This window comes from Sinocyclocheilus anshuiensis, unplaced genomic scaffold (genome assembly GCF_001515605.1).
Source record: "Sinocyclocheilus anshuiensis isolate Anshui unplaced genomic scaffold, SAMN03320099.WGS_v1.1 scaffold1709, whole genome shotgun sequence".
Lineage (NCBI taxonomy): Eukaryota > Metazoa > Chordata > Actinopteri > Cypriniformes > Cyprinidae > Sinocyclocheilus > Sinocyclocheilus anshuiensis.
The window spans coordinates 726,998-750,590 of record NW_015541051.1 but is presented as its reverse complement, the minus strand read 5'-3'; the positions used below and the strand labels follow the sequence as shown (position 1 = coordinate 750,590).

The following is a 23,593-nucleotide window of genomic DNA, read 5'->3' as shown; positions in this document are numbered from 1 at the left end:
CACAAATGTCAGGGCATGTCAAAACTTCTCCAGGGCCCCAAAACACCCTCGGACCCCAGAGGGTTAAATGTAGTGAGATTAAGCTGTCATCTGCTATTATATGGGTGCTCCAATGAAAACGTGACCTTGTCTTTTTAAATCACTGCCCTGCCATTTCACCCTCTATGCACCTCACCCTGCTACAACAGCAGCTGTTGTTTACACTTGTTTTTTTTTCTTTTGTGTGTATTTATTTATGACCTACCCCTGTCAAAGTTCTTGTACAAGCATTAGTATGAAATTATGACCTGAATATTTAAAGTAATGTTGGAAATCAATACAAGTCATCAATTTATAAAAACAAGCAAATAAATAATTTTCCGCGAATGCATTTACAATTGAAGTCTATATTATTAAATAAACATTCACATTTTGAAAGTATAGCCTCAAGACTTCAACATTATATGTGTGCATGATAAAATTGCTTACTAAACTTGTCTGTGCAATGCTATAGCCAATTCCTGTCATTCTGCAACACATGTGGATGAAACCTGAAATGGGCTGACTGCTTAGAAAATAAAATCCTTTAAATGCTTTATGTTGGTAAAGCATAATCAAATGTGCATTAGCCTAGCACAGGACAATTTAGAAATTAAATGCTGTTCCTTTCTTTCTGCAAGTGCATTATTGTAAATGTGATTTTTGTTTGTATTTAAAAACCACTGAGAGGAATTCAAATTATTTTCTATGATAATCGACAACTTGATAGCTGGAACATCCCTACAGTGTTGGAAGAGATGAGAAAAGAAACCAGTTCCTTTGATGAATTGTGTCATTGCATCTCAGAAACACATGGAGTGGGAAGTTCTTTTGCTTTATGGCTCTTAAACTCCTTGGTTTAGTTTCCTCCAACAATAACTAAAATTGCTAACATGAATTCACAACATGAACAAATAATGACAACATGTAGTTGTGACATCAAGCAGCAGAAGACAATATTGGAACATTTACTGCCTTGGCTTTTTAGCATGTTTGTGAGGTCAAATTAATCTGAATCATGTGAAACGGTACAAGCTTTCCCTATTGATTTCTGTATAGCGCTTTATAAAATGTTTCTTTCATTTTGAGAGGAAATAGAAGACACTCTAGAGCTCTAGGGTCTGTGTGAGCGTACCGTTTGCTGCGAGGGGTGAAGGAGTGCTGTGTTCTTTACATTTTCTGAGCACAGCTTCATCTCTGAGACGGCCCGGTGCGACGACAGACTTATAGAACAGTTCTGTGGGAAGCTGTCTGTACTCTTGTGGCCTGAGGGGCTGGCATGGAAACAGCTTATTGAGCTTGCAATGGTGCTCATTACACTTTCACAAGCTGCCCAAAAACACTGTGCAATAAAAATATGTTGCACTTTGTTCTGCAGACAAGTGTGAACAGAGGAAAAAAAGGAACAGTGAGATAAAAGGATGAAGGAACATTGACAGGGGCGCATCTGTAGAGAGGTGGTTATTCAAGGTCTGAAGTGAGATTGTATGACAGCCTTACAACCAAGCAAGCTGATGGAAAAATCAATCACGCTTCACTAGAATGTCCTCCCTTTTTCAAGTACTGCTGGGAAATTAGATTCATTTCAGCGAATTGGTTCAATTGGTTAAACGATTTACCAATACATTTGAGCCATCCCTGTACAGTGTTCCGTGAAGTCCCTTTTTTAACAACATTTAGTTAGAAGTTAGTTAGGCACACATCAATATTGCTCATACTTATTATTGTTCTTCTAAGCAATCAATAAAACAGACAATAAAACCATTGGAAAAATCCTATAGACTCACACTAGTTATGTTTCCATCAAAAGATTTGAATTAAACGTATGCACAAAACTGGAATATCGCATAAAACAATTGCAAAAAAAAGCACCGTTTCCATCCAACGAGTCAAAGACAACAAAATCGTCACTTCCTGGTAAACTGGCTAGGGTTGGGTACCGAACTCTGTACTTTTAAGGGTACCGACTGAATTGCGTCAGTACTACCGAGTACCGATTCACGTTAAATCAATATTAAAATGCAAAAAGACGGTTTAAATATGAATCCTGCATGTTCCGCTTGCCTCTGTATGTGTGAATGGCGGAAACATGGTTTTGTTCACTACACAAATACTGAAGCACGCGTGACGCTTGCGGTGATTTTTGGCCTCTGCGTCTCACTATATGACGGCATGAACACAAAAACTTAATCTTCAGAGCTGCTGTGAGAGTCACTTCACGAGAATTTTATCATTTCATTTCAGAAAACTAGCATCATCATACTGTATAGGCCTACACACAGAAACTTCATGGCAACCTGTCAAAATAAAAGTACGGTTTAACATGTAAAAGAAATATATTACTATTGTATTACTTTTATAAAGTATAATGTACATCTTTAAATATTCCATTTTCTATCAAATTTAAATAAAACAATTAAATGATAAAAATAAATATTACAACTAGATTAATCACTTAATTATTTTTAGCCTATTAAAAAATGTTTTAAAGTAGGGTTGTGACGGTGAGGAAATTTTCCCACCGGTTAATCGACGTGTGACAACACCGGTAATACCGGTATCACCGCGAGGGCGGGGCGTTCCCTCTTTTCCTCGCTTTCCTTCGTTTTTAAATAGCTTGTAAATGCGGTGTGCCCATTTTACTTTCACTTTAAAATAGCAGCAATTCGGAGTAAAGCAATTGTTCGTTTTTAGTTCGTTTGATTTTTCCCTCTTTTCCTCGCTTTCCTTCGCTTTTAAATAGCTTAAAAGAGCCGTGCGCATTTTACTTTCACTTTTGAATTAGCAGCAGTTCGACGTCAATTGCTTGAATGCAACAACAAAATACAACGTCAAACTCACATTAGCGTATATATAAAACATAGAACTTTTATTAACAAAACAAATAAAAATACACCATGCTATAGGGCAAGCTATGTCTAATATAAAATAACAAATAACTTACATAAAGTTTAATAGGTATACAAAACTGGAAATAAGTAAACATGTATAATATATAACCAAATAAATAAGAAACGTAGAACGTTTATTAGCTAAACGAATGTCAAATAAAATAAATAAATGACACAGTTTAAATAAAGTAAAAATCAGCAAACAATGTGGAACCAATTAAATAAGAAACTAATGTTTAAAAAAACTTCCAAAATCACCTTAGATAAACGTCAAAATTCAACAGGCTTTTGAAAATCCAAAATATTGCCAAACAGGCGCTTTTGCATCTAGTTTCGAAACTAAATCATTCGCAATCGTCTAGTCTGTCTCACCTCACTCTTCTTGTCAGTCAGCTCGACTCACTCTCCTCACTGGATAAATGAAATCTGATCTGTGATGCGACTGTCGTTCGGCACGCTGCATTGAGTAGCCGCGTTCAGTTTTTAATTGTAGTGTCTGTTTGTTTTAATTGTAGTGTTTATTGAACTAAATGATTTTTATTACTATAAAAAATCAAAACGACGGTGGGGGTCGGTGACGCGGTGGGCAAGTGACGATACACTGGTATCACCATCAACACCGTCTATCGCGGCAAGCCTATTTTAAAGGAATATTCACACATTTTTTCTTCCATGTATTAAGTTCAACAGTAAACCTCAGTTTGTTTGCCAAAAAATAAAAGGGTTTAATTTTCATTTGATTTAAAATAAATGTGTAATGCCTTCATTTGATTTTCAGAAAAATTAAAACAAGAATTTCTGGAAGAAAAAAAAAAACAAAGAAAGAAAACCTTTGTTGGGCCCTATTGTTCAAAATGTTGAAATTGAGACTTGTTGACTTATTTTTTCACTGAAATAAATGTTTTTGAAATTACACAGAGAGTAAAGTACTGAAAAAAGGTACCGTTGGGTACCGGCACCGAAATTCAGGTACCGGTACCGTACCGGTTAAAATGTGAATGGTACCCAACCCTAAAACTGGCACTAAATATCACTAAGAAAACTAGGCAAAACTAAGACAACTATACAGAAATACTTTGACGACAGACTTTGCTCAGGCATTTCAGAACGACCATAACAACATATAGATGCAGTGAACGAGATCAACAAGTTATCCCATCTCACAGCGCAAAGTCACATGACTTTTTTGATGCACATGGTGGAATTTATTTGGTAAATGTGTTTCCATCGTAGTTTATGCGCACATGGATAAAGTTTATCCAACTCAAATGTGCGCATAAGTTTTTTATGCGCATTTTTAGAATTTATGCCAGAGTTGGGGTACTTGGACTCGGGACTCGGACTTGGACTCGGACTGCAATTGTGAATGAACTTGGACTTGGATGGACTCGGGTGGACTCGGACTTGGATATTTTGGACGCAGAAATTTTTCAGAGTACAGATGTCATGTGTAATATCAAATTAAAAAAAAGTAACAACATAAAATTTATATAAAAAGACATTAATAAACGTCTCCCATTTAAACTCAATTGATTAAAAACTAGGACTCGACATGGTGGACTCGGACCCAACACTGTTTAATGCGCATCTTGGCGTTTCCATCCAGCATTTTTTATGCGATATTCCAAAATGCGCATAAAAATAGGTGGATGGAAACATAGCTACTGAAGGTGAAACCTTAGGCAGAATACTATAGAAACTTCAGAGTGGGCCAGTATATTACAACGCTAGCAACACCCTCATATTTTTTTAGAAAAACATAAAAAACCCATAAAAATCTAGTCAAACACTGTTGTCTTTACTGTTTCTAATCTATTAATGTCTACCTTAATGTTTGTGCCTGATGAATACTGCTCTGATTTTTTTTAAATAAGTTTTATAATTGCATCATTTAAAAGGCTGGGGTCAATAAGATTTTTTTTTTTAATAAACAGCTTTATTCAACAAGGATGCATTAAATTTATCAAATTTAACAGTTTGTAATATTACAGAACATGTGACACTGGAGACTGGAGTAAATTCAGCTTTGCCATATATTTTTTTTAATATATTAAATTAAAAACAAGTTACTTTAAATTGTAGCCTAATACTATTTCACAATATTACTGTTTTTACTGTATTTTTTGCTGTACTTTTACTGCCATGGCGAGCATAACAGACTTATTTAAAAAATGTTACAAAATCTTACCAACCCTCAAACTTTTGCATTATATTCAAAATATACAACATATAATGTGATAGTTGCACAATTAACAAAACACTTCCCCCTACAAAGCTGTAGGGTTTGTTAGCAGATTGTACTGTTGCTAGCTACTTTTTCAAAAGGATAGCCTGAGTCTGATGCTATTTGAGTAGCTTGGAGCTTGGCAAGCTACAGTTTCAAACTCTGTTAATCGCTGAATGTGTTTGTCTGTAGAGTTGCCAGCTTGATGGCTCTAACATTGCTATCTACCACAGCATAAAGCAAAGGCAAGAGTTTGTGATGCTTTATGAAACATTCATCTAAAGCACGCCTGTAAAACTGAGGGTGGACAAGGCTGGGATTCAATCCACAGTACACACCACCCACGATCACCATCAAATCTTCTCTGAAAATAAATAAGATGCTAAGCTAATTACAGGTCCTCCAAGTCCACTCTGACAGTTGCTAAGACTATACGCAAATCAGTGTTATCAGGCTGTTCTGCTAAGACACAACTAATTACATCTTTTCACTTAATGTCCTGGTCAGTTTTGCCATTGGAGCTCCTCTTTTATCCTTCCGTGGGCTCGTTTGCACATGTCATCTTCAGAAAGCAACAGGCTGCACTATGCTTTGACATATACCACCATTAGAAAGACAAATGAAAGGAACTATTTCTTCAAGGGTCATACGTCTTTTCACAAGTGAACATGTTGTATGGCCTTGGCTTGCATTATTGAATAATATATGGAAAGTATAAGCAGAAACAATGGCCACTATAGGAAGCTTATCCTGTGGGTACTGGCTCTTGTGTCCCGCGAACTCAATTTATCAGCTGATTCATGGAGGACCTAGTAACATCAAGATCTTTCTTTTACTACAATATAATGAACATACATCAAGGAAAAGTATCATTCAATGTGGAGCAGCAGAAAAGACTTGCATGCATTAGGTCATATTATGCATTACCACTACAAATGTCCACCATGCATGTTAAGCTGTCGTGCCTTGTGAGTTCAGTATGCATGGAAACCTTCATTACCTTTTATGTAATTTGCTCATAAAGTACAAGTTACAAAAATAGTTTCTGCTTATGAAATGCTCACATAGCACTCACAAGGCACAATAAGAGTTATTTCAGAGACATATAATCAAAGAGCAATTTAAATTACAGATGTGACATTTTCGGCAAAAACATGAAATGTAACTCCTCAGAAAAAGTGCTATTTTAGATTGGGAAATCCACTTATGTTACAGGCTTGAATTTTTGTTGAAACTACAAAGAATTAAGAAACAGTACTACCATAATTACATTGTCGTATAATGAGGGATGACACACTGTTGTGGGCATGACATCTCTTCGTTACAAACATGACAGTTCTGAAAGTGGAACCTACATGACAATGAGAAACAAAACTGTGGTTTAAATGCTTGGAACCCACCTGACTATGAGACATTGGCTATCCATTTAGAATGCAAAAATTTTATAATTAAAAATGAAATCATGATGTCTAACACAATTACTAAACCACAGAATGCTGGAGTTTACAATATAGTATGCTTTCACTGCTTCTGTCAGAGTAAATCGGCAGTGTGGGGCTCATGCTGAGCAGCAGCAATATGACATGATAAATGTTTATCATATTGCAGTTCCAATTGCAGTGCATTTCAAAACGATTGCAATATTACTGTTTTGACCAAATTGCATGATATCTAGCATAAATGCATAAGGCTTTTATTAGAATCAGCTTTGCAATGAATCCCGTATTTGATTTTTTCTTACAACTTGATTTTTCCATTGCATGGTATGCCCCAAATAGTTAATGGCATCTAGTGTATGCATGTTGACAGTAAGTCAGTGGGCAGCTGGGCAAAGTAGAATCTGTTGAAAACAACTGGAAGCACCTTATGGAAATTGAAACTGTAACCACAGGTCAATGCCAATCAGCTAATGAAACATTTGTAACAAACTGAATGCACATATTTATGGTTTATAGTGTGCACTTGTCTAACAAATACCATAGGCTTTTCAAGCTGTTCCCCAATGGATAGGACATGCATAGCTCATCTTATGTGTGCATACAGAGAGAAAATAAATGAGAATGCTTGAAATGCAGTTGTATTATTGATATTCATGCTGAATAGTCGAAAATTCTCGATTGAATTACTTTGGAAAATAAATTTGATTCTACTAGCTCTGAAAAAAAAAGAAAAAAGTAACTGATTCATCCATGGAGTCATAGGGAGTGTCCTTTTATTGGTGTGAACAATGTGGGCATTCAGCAATGGCTTCCTCGAAATCTATCAACACACTACGAGCTCACAGCCAAGTCTTGTCCTCAGCTTGATAAACTACAAACTATTTTACAAGTTATGAGTTGTGTCTTTATCATAGTCTCATTATAAAGATCATAAACCTTCATTGGGAAGTTAAACAGATACATACAGAACCTGTTAAATATTATATTCAATAATATTGTAAATACCTGACTTTGTTTTTAAGGGAGGTTATCAGTTGTTTAGTTGCAGATGTACTTCATAATTTCAACAATTATTGATAAAATAGATAGCACTTATTCTATTTATACTAGAGACTTCACATAGCAGTCTTTCTTCCCACAATGACAGCTCTATACAATACAATCTTTCTATTCATCATCTAACCTGACTAAATATCTATGTCTACTCAAACAACCTCGGTCAGGAAAGCAGAAAATGTTTTCCACGAATGCATAAGCCACTGGGGCTTCTGTAGACAATGTCTTAAGTAAAGCCTGACTGCTCACAACAATATGAAAATCCACTGACATACCCAAAGCTTTTCCTCCTGTGCCATCAAGAAGATTCTCCACCTCTCAGACTGTCTCCTGCTCTCTAATCGATACTGCGTTCTTTCCACTCTGTTGCGCTCAGATTATCTGTCAGATACACATAACGCATGGCTCCAAAAGTAGGCCGTCTCTTTCCTGCAGCATTCTTTTTTATGAAGACATAGGCAGATTTTACAAAGTGATTTTACCTGACACAACCCCCAACCTTTCATTTGAGGATCAATGTAGAGTTACCAGTCTCCATTATGATTGTACGGCCCTTCCACGAAGAAAAACTAGAGATTCAATTGAGCGGACAACTCAGAATCTTTATGGATATGTGAACGAACAAACTTTCATAACTATGATGTCAATAAATACAAGACCAGATGTTCTGACCAATTAACAAGTGACGGTATTCATCATTTATAGATGAAGTCCTTTCACCAATTTGTGAATGACATCTCCATTCTAAAGGCCAGATTTACCAACACATTGTGCCAGCGCAAACTGTCTTTTGGCGTTAAAATAGTACTAAAGACGTGCAGTGAAGAATTAGCGCAGAAAAGGAATGGACACAGTCATTTATGCGCCTGACCATATTGAATCTGCATTTGTAGGAGTTTCCCTTTCAGATGCAAAATTTATGGGAGGAGAGCATTAAAATTAATCACGCAACGCAATTTACTAATGTTTGCGCTTGTCAAATTACTGGTATTTGCTCCATTATTTAATGGCCAAAAAAGCATGTCTTAAAGCAGGCGGTAATTTGCGCTGCTCTTGGTAGATTGCGCTGGACATTATGGAAATGATCTAGCTGCGTCTGTTTTCTTTAATGTGCGCATTGTTAATAAATCACCTGCAGAATTTTCCCCTCCCATTGGTGCTTTTATGGAATTGTGCTTCACTGTTCAGCAGAAAAAATGAATTCATATGGTTCTGGAAAAAACTTTAGGGTGAGGAAATTATTCATTTTTGGGGGGAACTATCCCTTTTAAGCATTACAACTGTTTTCAAAACTGATAATAATCAGAAATTATTCTTGAGCACCAAATCATGATTTTTGAAGTATCATGTGACACTGAAGAGTAATGGCTGCTGAAAATTCAGCTTTGCCATTGCAGGAATAAATTACATTTTGAACTATATTAAAATAGAAAGCAGTCATTTTAAATTGTAATAAATTTCACAATATTACGGTTTCTACTGTATTTTTTATCAAATAAATGTACCCTCGGCAATCATAAAAACCTTCTTTCAAAAACATTAATAAATCTTGCCAACCCCAAAGGGGAGCATCTTATATGTACATTTATGACATTTTTTTCCCTTTGGGATGTGTTAGGCCAACATTGCAAAACTCAAGAAGAAACAAAGCACCTTATAAACAGAGAGCTATAAATATTGCACAATCAGACGACCGTATGCTTCAGTCCATAAAGCCCTTTTGTATTCACAGCTTGTGTTCCAAAGCTCATAAAGTCATTACATGGCTGAAAACAGATGACAAAAATTTATGTAAATTGAAAACGTGGCCAAACTTGCCTGAAGATATGGCCAGCCTAAAAGAGACTAAACTGGCACGGCAGTAATGCCACTGTCGCGGAGCAAGCAAAGGATTACATTTAGATGCTGTCTGACAGTGAAATTGCTTTCGCCTCCATTAGTCACCTGACCTTGTTTTGCCTATGTATTTCCAAATAAGACCCCTCTCTGCTGCACAAGCTGACAGAGGGAAATCTTAACAGTGCGCCAAGCACCATCTCACTGGTGGGGCTCCATTAACTCTGCGACTGGGCTTTCACATGACACCTTCCTCCCAAACCTCCATCCGCCTTTAAATGACTGCATTGGTTCATAGGTGAGCTAGCCTGCTCTCTATACCAATGCCAGTAAAAAAAGATGCACGGACATCTTAATAATAATAATAATTCATTTTATTTAATGGTGCCTTTCTAAACACCCAAGGTCACTTTACAGCAAGCAAACTAGTAAAAACAGTAACAATAAATAAACAAGTCCTGCTAGCATTACAAAATTCAACAGCACAACTGCATACATCATGAATACAGTAAAGGCTTACAAGAGCAATAATAAGAGCAATTAATAAGAGCAAGTCATAAGAAAGCCTGGGTAAAAAGATAAGTCTTAAGACGAGATTTAAAAATATGAAGGCTGTCACTGTTCCGTATATTGGGGGGAAGAGAGTTCCATAGGCGAGGGGCCGCAAAACTAAAAGTTCTTGCTCCCATGGTGCTTAAACGTATACGCGGCGACACAAGAGAGATCGAGTGTGAAGATCTGAGAATGCGAGAAGGAGTATAGATGTGGAGAAGGTCCGTAAGATACGGTGGAGCAAGGTTGTGAAGTGCCTTAAATGTGAGAAGCAAAATTTTAAAATCAATGCGACACTTTACTGGGAGCCAGTGTAGACGTTGGAGAACTGGAGAAATGTGCTCTACTGATGAAGTCCTAGAAAGAACACGAGCTGCTGAGTTCTGAACCAATTGAAGTTTATAGAGAAGTTTAGAAGGAAGACCAGTAAGGAGAGCATTACAATAGTCGATATGTGAGGTAACCAGTGCATGAATAAGAATTGCAGTATTATTCATTGTGAGAGAGGCATGAAGGCGATTAATGTTACATAGGTGAAAATACGCAGTACGCGTAATATTAACTTCAACACACTTCAAAAGATAGTGTGCTATCCAGAATGACACCCAGACTCCTAACCTGCTGAGAAGAACAAATTGCATTATTATCGATATCCACTGTAAAACAATCAGATTTAGTCAAAATAGATTTTGTACCGATAAGTATGACCTCAGTTTTATCACTGTTGAGTTTTAGAAAGTTGGCTGAAAGCCAGTCTTTAATTTCAGCTAAACATCTAGTCAAGGAAGGTGGAGGAAAATAACTAGAGGGTTTAGAAGACAGGTAGCGCTGGGTGTCGTCGGCATAGCAGTGAAAATTGATACCATATTTCCTGAGAATATAGCCAAGAGGAAGTAAATAGATGATGAATAAGAGTGGGCCCAAAACAGAACCCTGAGGGACACCAGTAGTAACTGTAGATGGTCTTGATTTAAAATTTTTAATTTGAACATAAGACCTAAACCAGGAAAGTGGGGTGCCAGTAATCCCTATTGAAACTAACCTGTCCAGGAGTATCTTGTCGTTGACCCTTGGACTATGTGTTGCAAAAGTGATTATGCTTAGTGACGGTCTATTAAAAATGTAATTGTCTACACAATGGACATGGGTGTAGTTATAACTATATATAGGCCAAATGACAATAATAGAAAAAGACATAATAGTAATTGTGGTATTATTCATCTTAACAGAATGAAAAAAGACCTATTTATAGACGATATGTCCCCTGATTCTATTTTCCAAGCCAACTTGTAGCTTTGACCTTATTGTTCATTAATGCATGAAGATGGTTTCTCACCAGTCCCTGGTTCCTCCCTCTGCTGCCCCTGTATTCAGGTAACACAGGTTGGTGAATCTTATTTAAAAAACCCAACAGGTTCTCATCACGATTCACATTCAAGATGCAAATTTAATACAAATAATAAAAGCTAAAGCATTTTTGCATATTCCATTTAATACGGCGTTTCATCATAAAATATTATGCTCTGTGATTTTGGCTGCTTGTTCAAACAAAACAAACAAAAAATGTGAAGGAAGATTTAGACATGAGGGTGAGAATAATAATCACTTGAGAATATAATCAGACTGAGCCATCTGCCATCACTGAGAAATGCCATGGGATGAACTCACTCATATCTTGTTTGTTACAGCTTATATCCTCAGGTTGTTTTTTGGTCTGAGTTTTCTGGCCCATTGGAGAAACGTGCCCCTTACTACAGGAATAAATATGTCTAAAAATTGTGACGGTATTTTATTAGTTTTAACGGTGCTGATAATCTCACAATCGTCAGTGGGAGGACAGGGATTGGACAGTGCTTATCTCTGACTGGACAGGTTATGTGAAACCTCTGGTTAGATATAAGATTACTGTTCAGAAATATGCGGTAAGAAGACAAGTTCTTATCTTTAACCAACATATATGTTTACCTGACAAGAAATCCTGGCAGCCAGCAAACTCATAGCAGGAAACATGGAAAGATTTGAATTTTTTATAGCCCCTATTATACACCACCAACACTGAATGAGATTACAAGTACTGTAGAAAACATCAAGTGAGCGGAAATATTGTCATTATGTCGGGAGATGGCAGATGTGATTACCTTAATTCATAGGCCTAAAAGCTCTATCACTTAGAAATATGCCAAAAGGATCCATAATAAGATTTATTCATTACTGCATTGCACTGTGGCTGCATCATACAGTAAGTGTTCAGAAAATAAATCAAATACTTAACAAATCAAACTGGCTCTATAGTGAACTGGGCTTTGTAAGCAATCTCTGGTAGCAATAGTTCAAACTACACAAGCACCAAAGGGATGTAAGCCTACAGGGGCCAGTCTACTGATGTGAAGAGTCAATCTAACTCATGAAAGGTAGCTCTAACAAGTGTGGCAGGGCGATAAAGCTATAGACCTCTTCAATCCATAGAGGAGAACAAACAGCTTTGAAGAGACCCAGAGAGCCACGAAAAGCCAAATCACTCGGTCATAACAGTGACTAAAATGAACAAATATGCAATTCTTGTTTTTCTTCTTTTTTATTCAAATGTTCTTTGCCAGTTGTTTTAAAAGTTACCAGCAAATTTCTCATTCACTCAAGCAGACAAGTATGTTTGCTTTTCAGAGCTGTTTTGTATTTCTATAACTGCACAACTGTCACACCTGCAGCCACCCAGAAAAGGAGCTTGATTATTATTCCAAAGGATGTATCAGCCTATGAACATCAACAGCAGAGAGGAAAGCAGAGTTTGAGCCCTTTGAACAAAAGAGAGGGATTGAAAAATGGAAGATTATTGAAGTCTTTCTTTTCTCCCAGGCATGAGTCCATTGTGCCGAGACTCCAGGATGTTTCGATACTATCGGGTCACTTGTACTCCCGCGCTGTACAAAAAATAGGCCTGACAGACAAAAGGCCAGGATGCAGTGCTAGAGCTTCTTAATGGAATTCTGCTCTATTCAACGGGACTATCGTATTCTCTCAGCCTGACTCTAAGAGAGAATAGAGATCAACTAATCAAAGTGGGCCGTCAGCATGCCTTCATTTGTGTTTGACTGATGAAGGAAAATGAGTAACGATTGATCGTACAGTATAAAATGTCATTAATCTGTGATACAATAAAATGTTGGAATGACAGAAATCGACACAAAACTCATTTCAGCCACAGCAGACACAGTTTTAGTGATCTCAGAATAATAATAAATCTCATTCTGGTCTATTTTCCTGCCTAGCCGTCTCTCCCAAAATGCTGCAAATACTATTAATTCCATTTATTATTTTTATTAATTTAATTTAACAAAAACTATAAACTCTATGGAAACTCTTCAAAATGGTTAAACTCATGTTTGCTGTAGTGCTAGAATTAAATGTCATTTTTAATAAAAATCTGAGGGCATCTACAGGATAAGTGCGCTTATTTTATTCACTAATGAAAAATGGCCTCTAATGGATGGAGGGTCAGATAATAACTGCACATTCTCATAGAAAAGAGGAATAATGACAAATGAATGTACAAACCTCAGAGAGCAGACAGAGAAAAAGGAGGGGCGCTTTCTCTGCTATTACCTGAGTCATTCACACAGGAACAGAGAGAGCAGAAAAGAAGCAGTGATAGAAAGCTGAGAGAGTGTGTGGGCGCATCCATAGAGTTGATTAGTAAGCCCATTAGGACCAAGAAATATTGTCATTGTATAAGACTCCCCAGTGAAATACGCTGGGTCAGCTGTGGCTGAATATTGGAAGTTTTAGCTTGTTACCAGGAAAGAACAGCTTCTGCATATCAACATGTCTAGTCCATATAACCATTATTTTAAAACTAACATCCAGCACTAAAAATACCTGTATAATTGGAAACATGTATGAGGCATATACTGTACAGAGGCACTTTAGACACTCTTCAAAATATATGACAACAATAAAAAATGCATATATCAAAGCAACTGTAATTTATCATAACGCAAACACAGTTTTCAAGCAAGAAAAAAAAGTTCAAATTAAGAAACAGTAGTTGCATTTTTTATTTTTTGGACCAACTGGTTAAAAGTCTAAAAAAAACAGTTTTTTCAGAGAAAAGGTGTAACATCACATGTTTGTGGATCACACTTGGTTTGACATTTCATCTAATTCAATTTATTCATTCCAAGTGTGTCCTAAATTATTGTCTCACATCTCCCTTTCTCTGTATGCAAAGTTATCCGTATGTGTTGCCTATAACATTTACATGATTACTTTTAAATTTAGATTTATAAAATCAGTACACGCTTTTATACCAAATGTCTTTTAAATTAGGAAAACAAACAACATACTGGAAGAAGTGCTATAATACAAATGTCCAGTCTTTTTGGAGATATAGATTGCATATCAACAGGATTCAGTTAAGTGCTCATGGAAAAGATGCATTAGTACTGTGCAGTGCTCTGCCAATAATGACCAGCACCAGAGAGGAAAGGTAACACCTCACTGATTGCCATGGTTGCCAGTAATTAATGACCATCTGGTCAAGGTGGATACATTGCACTGTAGGCTAAATGTAATGTTTGATGGTAAACATGAAGACTTTAATGTAGCAGGAATGTTTCGGCAACAGGTCTTTATAAAACCACTAATGCACATGTGGGTGTGCATAATTGTGGTTTGCATTTAAAACTAAAACCATAACAGAGACATGTTCTATTATGTATTTTAGCTCCATAATGATGTCTGGCATGCAAAGACATTTCTGCTTAACTTCTCTCAGCTACCCGTATACCTGTCTGGACAGATACGAATTCTGTGTATTAGTGCAATATCAGTTTTTACAGAATGAAATAATAGATCACAAGATGTTCTGCCCAAAAATTTGTGGTGGTCACAATAACTCATCTTTTACCTGCAGTGAGAATTTTTCTTCAGATAAGTTTGAGATCAAGGGTTATAAAGCAGTAGCGAAGAGGGTATCAGCTTTGAGTCTGAGCTGATGTGTCATTGTAAATGAGATGGCCATGCTGACATCTGAGAATGAAGTACTGTCTGATATTGCGAGCGAGAGTGGGCAGATTGCAGATTTTGCATGCTTCCAAGATCACAAAATCATGATGTTTCTAAGTTAAACTATGGTAGATTTAAAATCCAATAAAAACCTGTTTCAGAACCAAGTGAGCTTCCTTATAAGACATACTTCAAATCTAATCACAATGGTCTATTTTACCCAATATTTGTGTGTGCTATGTATTTTTATGGCTATTAAATAATAGCATCTATAGCATAGAGATATGCTAATGTCAAACCATATTGGAATCAGTTGTGTATCAATTCTCACATAAACAATCAGTCAGTTATTACAGCTACAGGACACTGCCTTAGAAGGATGCTGCTTATGTAGACAGTAATTCACTAGGTTCTGAAACAAAGAATTGTTGGAATTGTTAGAATTGTTATCTGAGGTATACGACTGTGTACTCACTGATGTGTACAGATGGCCTTCTCCATTCATGGCGATGTACAAGCCCGTCTTCACAGACTGAATAGCAACGACCCGAAGGCCCACAGGGATGAGGTTGAACAACGCTGTGAAGACAATACAGGGGTAAACAAATGTAATTTTTCCGTCAATTTAACAAATTATATCTAAAATAAGAATTGAGGAATTACTGTTAAATTTGAAAATAAAATGTACAAAAATTGGAATTTCTGAAGAAAATTTGAGTATGTGTTTGTTTTTGTATGTTGCTATGCAGTTCTAAGAGTGATTAACCTCTAACCCCAATAATAATAGCAAACATAACTAAAATGGAATTATAATGATAAACAATGGGCTTCAAATCTCAACCCATAAACTGAACATTGGCCGCACTCCACAGAGTGCATAAACGTACTTGGTTACTAACGTAACCTTGGTTCCCTGAGATACGGGAACGAGTACTGCGTCTGCTAAGACGCTATGGGGAAAACTCCTTTTTCTCAGAATACTGAAGCCTTTCAATAACGCAGTGTAACTGCATGGCCATTGGTTCGTGCAGTGTATTAAAAACGAACCAATGGCAACACAGCCCGCCAGAGCCCGCCAAAATGGGCGGGCATCTGGCTATATAAGCGTGCACTTCGCAATAGGAACCTCAGGTTACTTCAACTGAAGCAACGACTGAGTCATGCAGCTACATAGCACGTTCTCGTATCTCAGGGAACCGAGGTTACGTTAGTAACCGAGTACGTTCCCTATCAATACTTCACTCGTACTGCGTCTGCTAAGACGCTATGGGGAACCAGTACAATCCCGCCGTGCTATGCTAGAGGAACGACCAATGCTTGAACTTGCCTTGAGCACCAAAGGGGCCCCAGAGGGACCAAGTAATTGCAGGGAAGCCCAGCAAGAGGCAATAGGGCCAAACTCACAGAGGTCGGCCCGGCACTGAGTAATCATTCCAAGATAAATTGTACAGCCTCAGAACCCATGGCAAACGCCTGAGCACTGGTTTTGCCATAAGGCCAGAGTAAGTCCGTTTAAGCAGAAAGGACCCGAGACTGTAAGGCCGGGACATCCAGATTATAAAACCTGGTAAATGTGGACGGCGAGGCCCTGCTTAGGACTTGCAGAAAGGTGCGAAGGCCCAAACATACTGCCAGCATTTCCAGGCAGTTGATGTGAAGCCGACTCTCCTCTTTCGACCAATGGCCGAAAGCCATTTTGCCATCGCACAGAGCTCCCCAACCCGTGTTGGAAGCATCTGTCGAGACCACCTTCCTTCTGCAGACCATTCCCAGGGGCACGCCCCGTTCCATCCACCGAGAGTCTTTCCAAGGGGCCAGAGCTGCTACGCAGGCCCGGTTCACCTTGACACACATGCGTCCATGACGCCAGGCGTGTGACGGAACTTGTGGTTTCAGCCAGTACTGAAGGGGCCGCATGCGAAGCAGGCCCAGCTGAAGAACTGGAGACGCAGAGGCCATGGGGCTCAACATCTTCTGAAACGCCTTGAGAGGGCGAAGGGCTCCAACTTTGAATGAGGCCGCAAGCTGCCGAATAGCCAGTGCACGATCCGGCGCGAATACCACCCTCATTCGGGCTGAGTCGAGAACTGTTCCCAGGAACGATATCCGTTGGCTGGGGAACAGCACGCTTTTGGCGAAATTGGCCCTGAGTCCCAGGCACTCTAAGTGGCTGAGGAGGAAGGATCTGTGGGATAATAGATCGTTCTCTGACTGGGCCAGGATGAGCCAGTTGTCGAGATAATTCAGAACGCGGATTCCCATCTGTCTCAGCGGGGAAAGAGCCGCATCCATGCACTTCGTAAAAGTGCGAGGAGCTAGGGACAGCCCGAAGGGAAGGACTGTGTATTGATATGCCACTCCCTCGAAGGCGAATCTCAAGAATCGCCTGTGGTGGGGGGCTATCTGGATGTGAAAGTAGGCATCTTTCAGATCCAGCGAAAAGAACCAGTCCCCTGGGCACACTTGCGAGAGGATCTGCTTCAGTGTAATCATCCTGAATGACCGTCTCATGAGAGTGCGGTTCATGTGCCTGAGACCGAGGATGGGCCTTAGGCCGCCATCCTTTTTGGGGACGAGGAAATATCGGCAGTAGAAGCCTGACTCGCTCTGAGCTGGGGGAACAGTACTGGAGACGCAGAGGCCATGAGGCCCAGCATCTTTTGAAACACCTTGAGAGGGTGAGAGGCTCCAATTTTGAATGAGGCCGTGAGCTGCTGAATGGCCAGTGCACGTTCTGGTGCGACTAACACCCTCATTTGGACTGAGTCAAGAACTGTTCCCCTGGAAAGATATCCGTTGGCTGGGGGACAGCGCACTCTTGGCAAAATTGACCCTGAGTCCCAGGCATTCTAAGTGGCTGAGGAGGAAGGATCTGTGAGATAGTAGCTCGTCCTCCGACTGGGCCAGATTGAGCCAGTCATCGAGGTAATTCAGAATGAGGATTCCCATCTGTCTCAGCGGGGAAAGAGCCGCATCCATGCACTTCGTAAAAGTGCGAGGAGCTAGGGACAGCCCGAAGGGAAGGACTGTGTATTGATATGCCACTCCCTCGAAGGCGAATCTCAAGAATCGCCTGTGGTGGGGGGCTATCTGGATGTGAAAGTAGGCATCTTTCAGATCCAGCGAAAAGAACCAGTCCCCTGGGCACACTTGCGAGAGGATCTGCTTCAGTGTAATCATCCTGAATGACCGTCTCATGAGAGTGCGGTTCATGTGCCTGAGACCGAGGATGGGCCTTAGGCCGCCATCCTTTTTGGGGACGAGGAAATATCGGCAGTAGAAGCCTGACTCGCTCTGAGCTGGGGGAACTGTTTCTATGGCTCTTTTTGCCAGCAAATTCATCACCTCGGCACGCAGGACGTGTGCGTCCTTGCTCTGAACCGAGGTGGAGACCACGCCACTAAATCGCGGGGGTCTTCGAGCGAATTGAAGTGAATAACCTTGCTCTATTATCCCCAGAACACACTTTGACACTCCAGGGATGGCCTTCCAGGCGGCTGCGGGTGGGCTCCTCTGGCGGAGACCAATCCAAACCCAGCTCTTGCACAGCTTTAGACAAGACGCGGAAAAGTTCGGTGTCCATGCCCGTGCTGGCAGAGCTGGGCTCCGCAGACGGCAGGGGAGCGGGGTCGAAGGACGAGCCCGACAGCTCCTCCGCATCTGAAGCAGCCAGAGACACACTGTCATCCATGGCGTCGCACTCGCTCCCACCAAACGAGACCAGATCGCTCGCAGCCGCAGAGGGATGCTGGTCCGAGTGAGAGAAGAGGAATGGGGGAAGCCTCTCTATGTGGAGAGAGTGAGGCACGCGGGGGCTCAGCCGGCGTGGGCTCACTCGTCACAGAGCACCGAGATCAGCTCTTGCACAGCTTTAGACAAGACGCGGAAAAGTTCGGTGTCCATGCCCGTGCTGGCAGAGCTGGGCTCCGCAGACGGCAGGGGAGCGGGGTCGAAGGACGAGCCCGACAGCTCCTCCGCATCTGAAGCAGCCAGAGACACACTGTCATCCATGGCGTCGCACTCGCTCCCACCAAACGAGACCAGATCGCTCGCAGCCGCAGAGGGATGCTGGTCCGAGTGAGAGAAGAGGAATGGGGGAAGCCTCTCTATGTGGAGAGAGTGAGGCACGCGGGGGCTCAGCCGGCGTGGGCTCACTCGTCACAGAGCACCGAGATCCTCTGCCCCGCTGCTTTTTCCTCACAGGTTCCTGGGAGGAAGAAAGCGGGAGGGTGCGAGGGGCGAAGTCGCTTTCTGAAAAGAAAGCTATCAACGAGCGCAGAGAGGCGAGACTCATATCCTCGCAATGAGGACATTCCGTCTCGGTAAGTGCAGCTTCAGCGTGGGCAGCGCCCAAGCATGACATGCACTCGCCGTGACCGTCAGCGGCATGCACAGTAGCGGCGTGGCATTTGCAACACCGCCGGAGATTTGCTTAGAAAATGTGCTCTTATAGTCGCCGGATAGCGGCACAGCTGCTGCAGACGCCAAAGGCAGCTGAAGACCGGCAAAGTCAGCCGAACAGAGAGGGTTCTTGATCCGCTGCGAGGCTTGTTCACGGTGAAGACTTCGAGTCTCGTAGAGCGAAGATCTTGTAGTCGTTGCTGAAGGAGAAGAAATCTGAGGATCCTATGGCGAAGTGCACGCTTATATAGCCAGATGCCCCGCCCATTTTGGCGGGTTCTGGCAGGCTGTGTCGCCATAGGCTAATGCAGCTCCACTGCCGAGCCAATGGTTTGTTTTAAATACACTGCACGAACCAATGGTCGTGCAGTTACACTGCATTATTGAAAGGCTTCAGTATTTGGGTTTTCCCCATAGCATCTTAGCAGACGCAGTACGAGTGAAGTATCGATAGGGAACAGGGATAGTGTGGAGCATAAAAACTGATACACAGAAATTGAATGGAGGCCTCATATTATGTAGAATAATTGTTTTTATGCCCAGTGGGCAGCAACAGAAGCCTGGCGCTACAAGCTGGAGCATAGAAGGCTAGAGATTGGAGGCAGTAGTAGTGCATGGCAGATTTAATGGATCTTTTGTTGTTGGAGCAGCTCTTCGGTCTTGTTAGGTAACGGCCATTGTTTGTACTGGAGGGGAGTAACAGCCTAGCTGGTGACACTAAGTGCATCCAAAGGGGTGATTTAAACCTACAGTGTAATGAACTCACTTCAACTCACTGGTAATTGGCAGAGCTCCCGGGGTGCTTGAATGAAAATGACTTCAGAAAAGCCCTGGTCTGGAAGACTCTGGTGTGGCAAAATATGAGTGGGATGGTTACATCAATGTGAGTTTCTGGAAGTGCTCCACAGGCACACAGGAACAGATTCTTACAAGGACACAAAATGGACTTTGCATCCTTGTCTTCCAAAGAGAGCATGATATTGAATGCCATTTCATGCCTTTTCATTCTTTTTCTTCACCTCTGTTTCTCTCTATCTTCATCTCTCTATCTATACTGGTTTGCAACTTACAGAATTTACATAAATATCCAATATTAATAACTATATTTTGCCTAAAAATTCAAAGCAAATGTATTTTTAAGATAACACAAACATTTTCACACAAAATCAAATGATCAAATAATACTGTTGATGTTAGACAAAGATGTTGCTTCAAAGATAAGGTCTCAAATTATTGTTTGCACTTAACACTTGCTTTGACATTTTTTATCCAATTTATTAAATTTAATTGTAGCTTAATTGTTCAAAACTGTCCAGATTCTTTTTGGAGTACCTACATTTGTGTTTGCAACATAATAATTATATATAATTAATATAAATAACTGATTTTAACTATAATTTTACCAAAATGACAAAAAAAATCAAAGCAAGTGGACTTAAGTGTCCAAATTTTTCTGAACTATTGTAGTATATTTGGAGTATATATATTTTTTGCTATATTTGGGTTTGCAACTTATATAGTTTCTATAAATAGCCAATATAAATTACCTAAAATGTGTGCCTTGCCAGCACTTCAGCTTCCTTTAGCAAAGGAAAATCTAGTTACTACTGTTGTTTGCATACTTTAGGGAAACTTTGATTACTTTAGCAAAAATTCAATGTATCTAAAAAAAATGCTAACTCTACAGTTGTTTTCTGCATTTGTGTAGGTGTGTTTCTTAGTGTCGCAAATGTCAAGTGTCATCTTCTCTCGGAGTGTGTGACTGACAGAGAGCCCTCTGTGTGTCACTCTGTCAGTACATCTGCATATTAAAATCAAATTAAGCAGCTGGCCTGAAGCATTTGAAAAGCAGGCCCAGTAGAGGCTAATAATACACCACTGCCTCCTGAGTTATCACCTCACATGCACACACACATCTCCCCAAGGACCAGCCTACTGCCATATCAGCAACAGTGATAACTACAGAAAATGAATCAGTAACAGGGATTTTAAAAGTGTGTAGTAAAAGTAATGATATGCATTTGAGCACACTTTACCTTTGAAGTGTAGCTGTGGCATTTTGCGCAACAGAATTATCGAGCAGGAGTAGGGATGCATGATATTGGATTTTTGCCGATATCCGATATGCCGATATGCCGATACCGATATATTTCCTTTTGTTTGGAAACAACACCAAGTCTCTCCTGTGTGGAAATTATAAGCTAATTATTTTTGATTTTGGTTAGTTTTTAACAAGAACTTATTTGTTAGAATTAAATAAACAATAATGCAGTTCTCTTATAAAAACAGTACATTGAAGCTTTGAAAATAACCATAAATAAACTATATATCAATCGCTGCATTTTTTTTCAGAAAGATGCAGTATTAACTTTAACATTTTATTTTAAGATTAAACATTTGTAGATGGTCTAAAGCAAAACAGTTGTAAAAATTCTGAAAATATTTTAGAGATCATAATTTGTTTAAAAAATATAACATATTACACATTAATGAATAAATCAACATATATATAATTATTTAATTTATAAGTGTCATGTTTGTGATTTTTTTTATTCATGTAAGCCAGTGGTTCTCGAATTCAAAATGTGACTCACCATGCTGAACACAATTTTTAAAAATACTTTGTTTTACAATTCATTTGTCTAAAATATAAAAATAAGGAGAAGCCTAAAACAGGCCCGAGGCCCTGCCCGCGTCTGAACTATGACGTGAAATTGTCTCGAAGCCCAGCCCGAGGGGCGTAAAAAAGTCGGGGCCTGTCGGTCCCGGGCTGAAATGCAGGGCTCTAGCTCTGATCTAGCAGCACACAGAAAACGATTTGACTGGAAATTTATCAGTCCTGTGGCAAGCAGCAGCAGTTGTTGATAGTGTTGGAAGAAAAATGTATTTTTAATTGCTATCCTTTTCCTCTTCCGTTTTTTTCAGATGCTTTCCTTTAGTTCTGCTTTGTCTGACTCTTTCGCTGTTTGTCATTTGCTTCAAAATGTGCCACATCCATGTGATGACAACATGTGAAGACGCCATCTTGAATACCCAAAATCCACTGCTGCACAGAAAGCTGGGGTCTGAGTCCTTATAAAGTTGTGGTGTGAACAAGAAAGGGTCTGAGATCTCTTCATTGCTGAAGAGGACCAAAAAAAGAACTGGGTTCTCTTTTGAGTCCACTAGATTGTGAACACCAAAAGGACTGAGGTCACTTTCGGCTGGTTCCCTTTCTGGTTCACTTTAAGTGAACTGGGTTTGGTTCTTTTAAAACGAACTATATGTGAAAACACCCTGAGACTTGCATCATGCAGTCACTTGTGCTCAGACAGCACATGAGCAGGTGGTAATCACAACAGTGTCCATTTAGATTACAGTGTTAAACGCTGCTCTGATGGATTACATTTCATGGCCCATTTAGCTTATGGTTGGCAAGAAAATGCAAAAGCGAGACTTGCACTTGGACCATAGTGCGGCCCGGTGGAAAAAAAGGTTGAGAACCACTGATGTAAGCTATAGTTTCTGACCTTTAAATCAGAATGATTGTGAACACCAAAAGGACTGAGGTCACTTTCGGCTGGTTCCCTTTCTGGTTCACTTTAAGTTAACTGGGTTTGGTTCTTTTAAAACGAACTATGGGAAACCTAAGGGTGTTTTCACACTTGGTCCTTTTCAGGAGTCTGAGCGCGGTTCGCGTGATTTTTGGCCCATATGTGAACACTCCAAACGATCTCAGACCCCTCGAAGCGAACCGAAACGAGACCATCTCGGGAGGTGGTCTGAGTACGGTTCGCTTTCGGCTAAAGGTACGGTTCGCTAAAAATGTGCGTTGTGAACACAAATCGGCCCGGGGTCACTTGATTTTTCCATTTGAGAATTCCAATGTAGTTTGGCCATCAGATGTTTCCGTACAAATCAGCTGTTCATAGTGGCTGCTTCTTCTGGCAGATCTCTACAAATTGTTCGCTCACAACGTACACTTGTTTATTTTAATTTCAATAATAGTGTATACACTCTCTTTAGCGTTTATTGTTTCAACTGTCAAAAACACCCATGGTTCACATAAACAGTTGGTTTTGTCTCAATCGAATGTAAACATCTGGGAAAGAAATCGCATGTGTATCAACTGATCTGTGCAGTATGTAGTTCTAGTACAGCAGCCTAAAATGAGAATCAGTAGAATCTATTATTCA

The 23,593-nt window shown here is 39.9% G+C and overlaps 1 protein-coding gene across 1 annotated transcript in view; it reads right to left on the bottom strand.

Annotated features, from left to right (window-relative positions):
• LOC107690615 (fibroblast growth factor 14-like) overlaps nt 1-23,593 on the bottom strand; it is a 77,481-nt gene that overhangs the window by 28,678 nt on the left and 25,210 nt on the right. Inside the window, exon 3 of the mRNA XM_016488998.1 lies at nt 15,493-15,596. Coding sequence (XP_016344484.1) covers nt 15,493-15,596 — 104 coding nt within the window. The remainder of the gene's footprint in view (nt 1-15,492; nt 15,597-23,593) is intronic.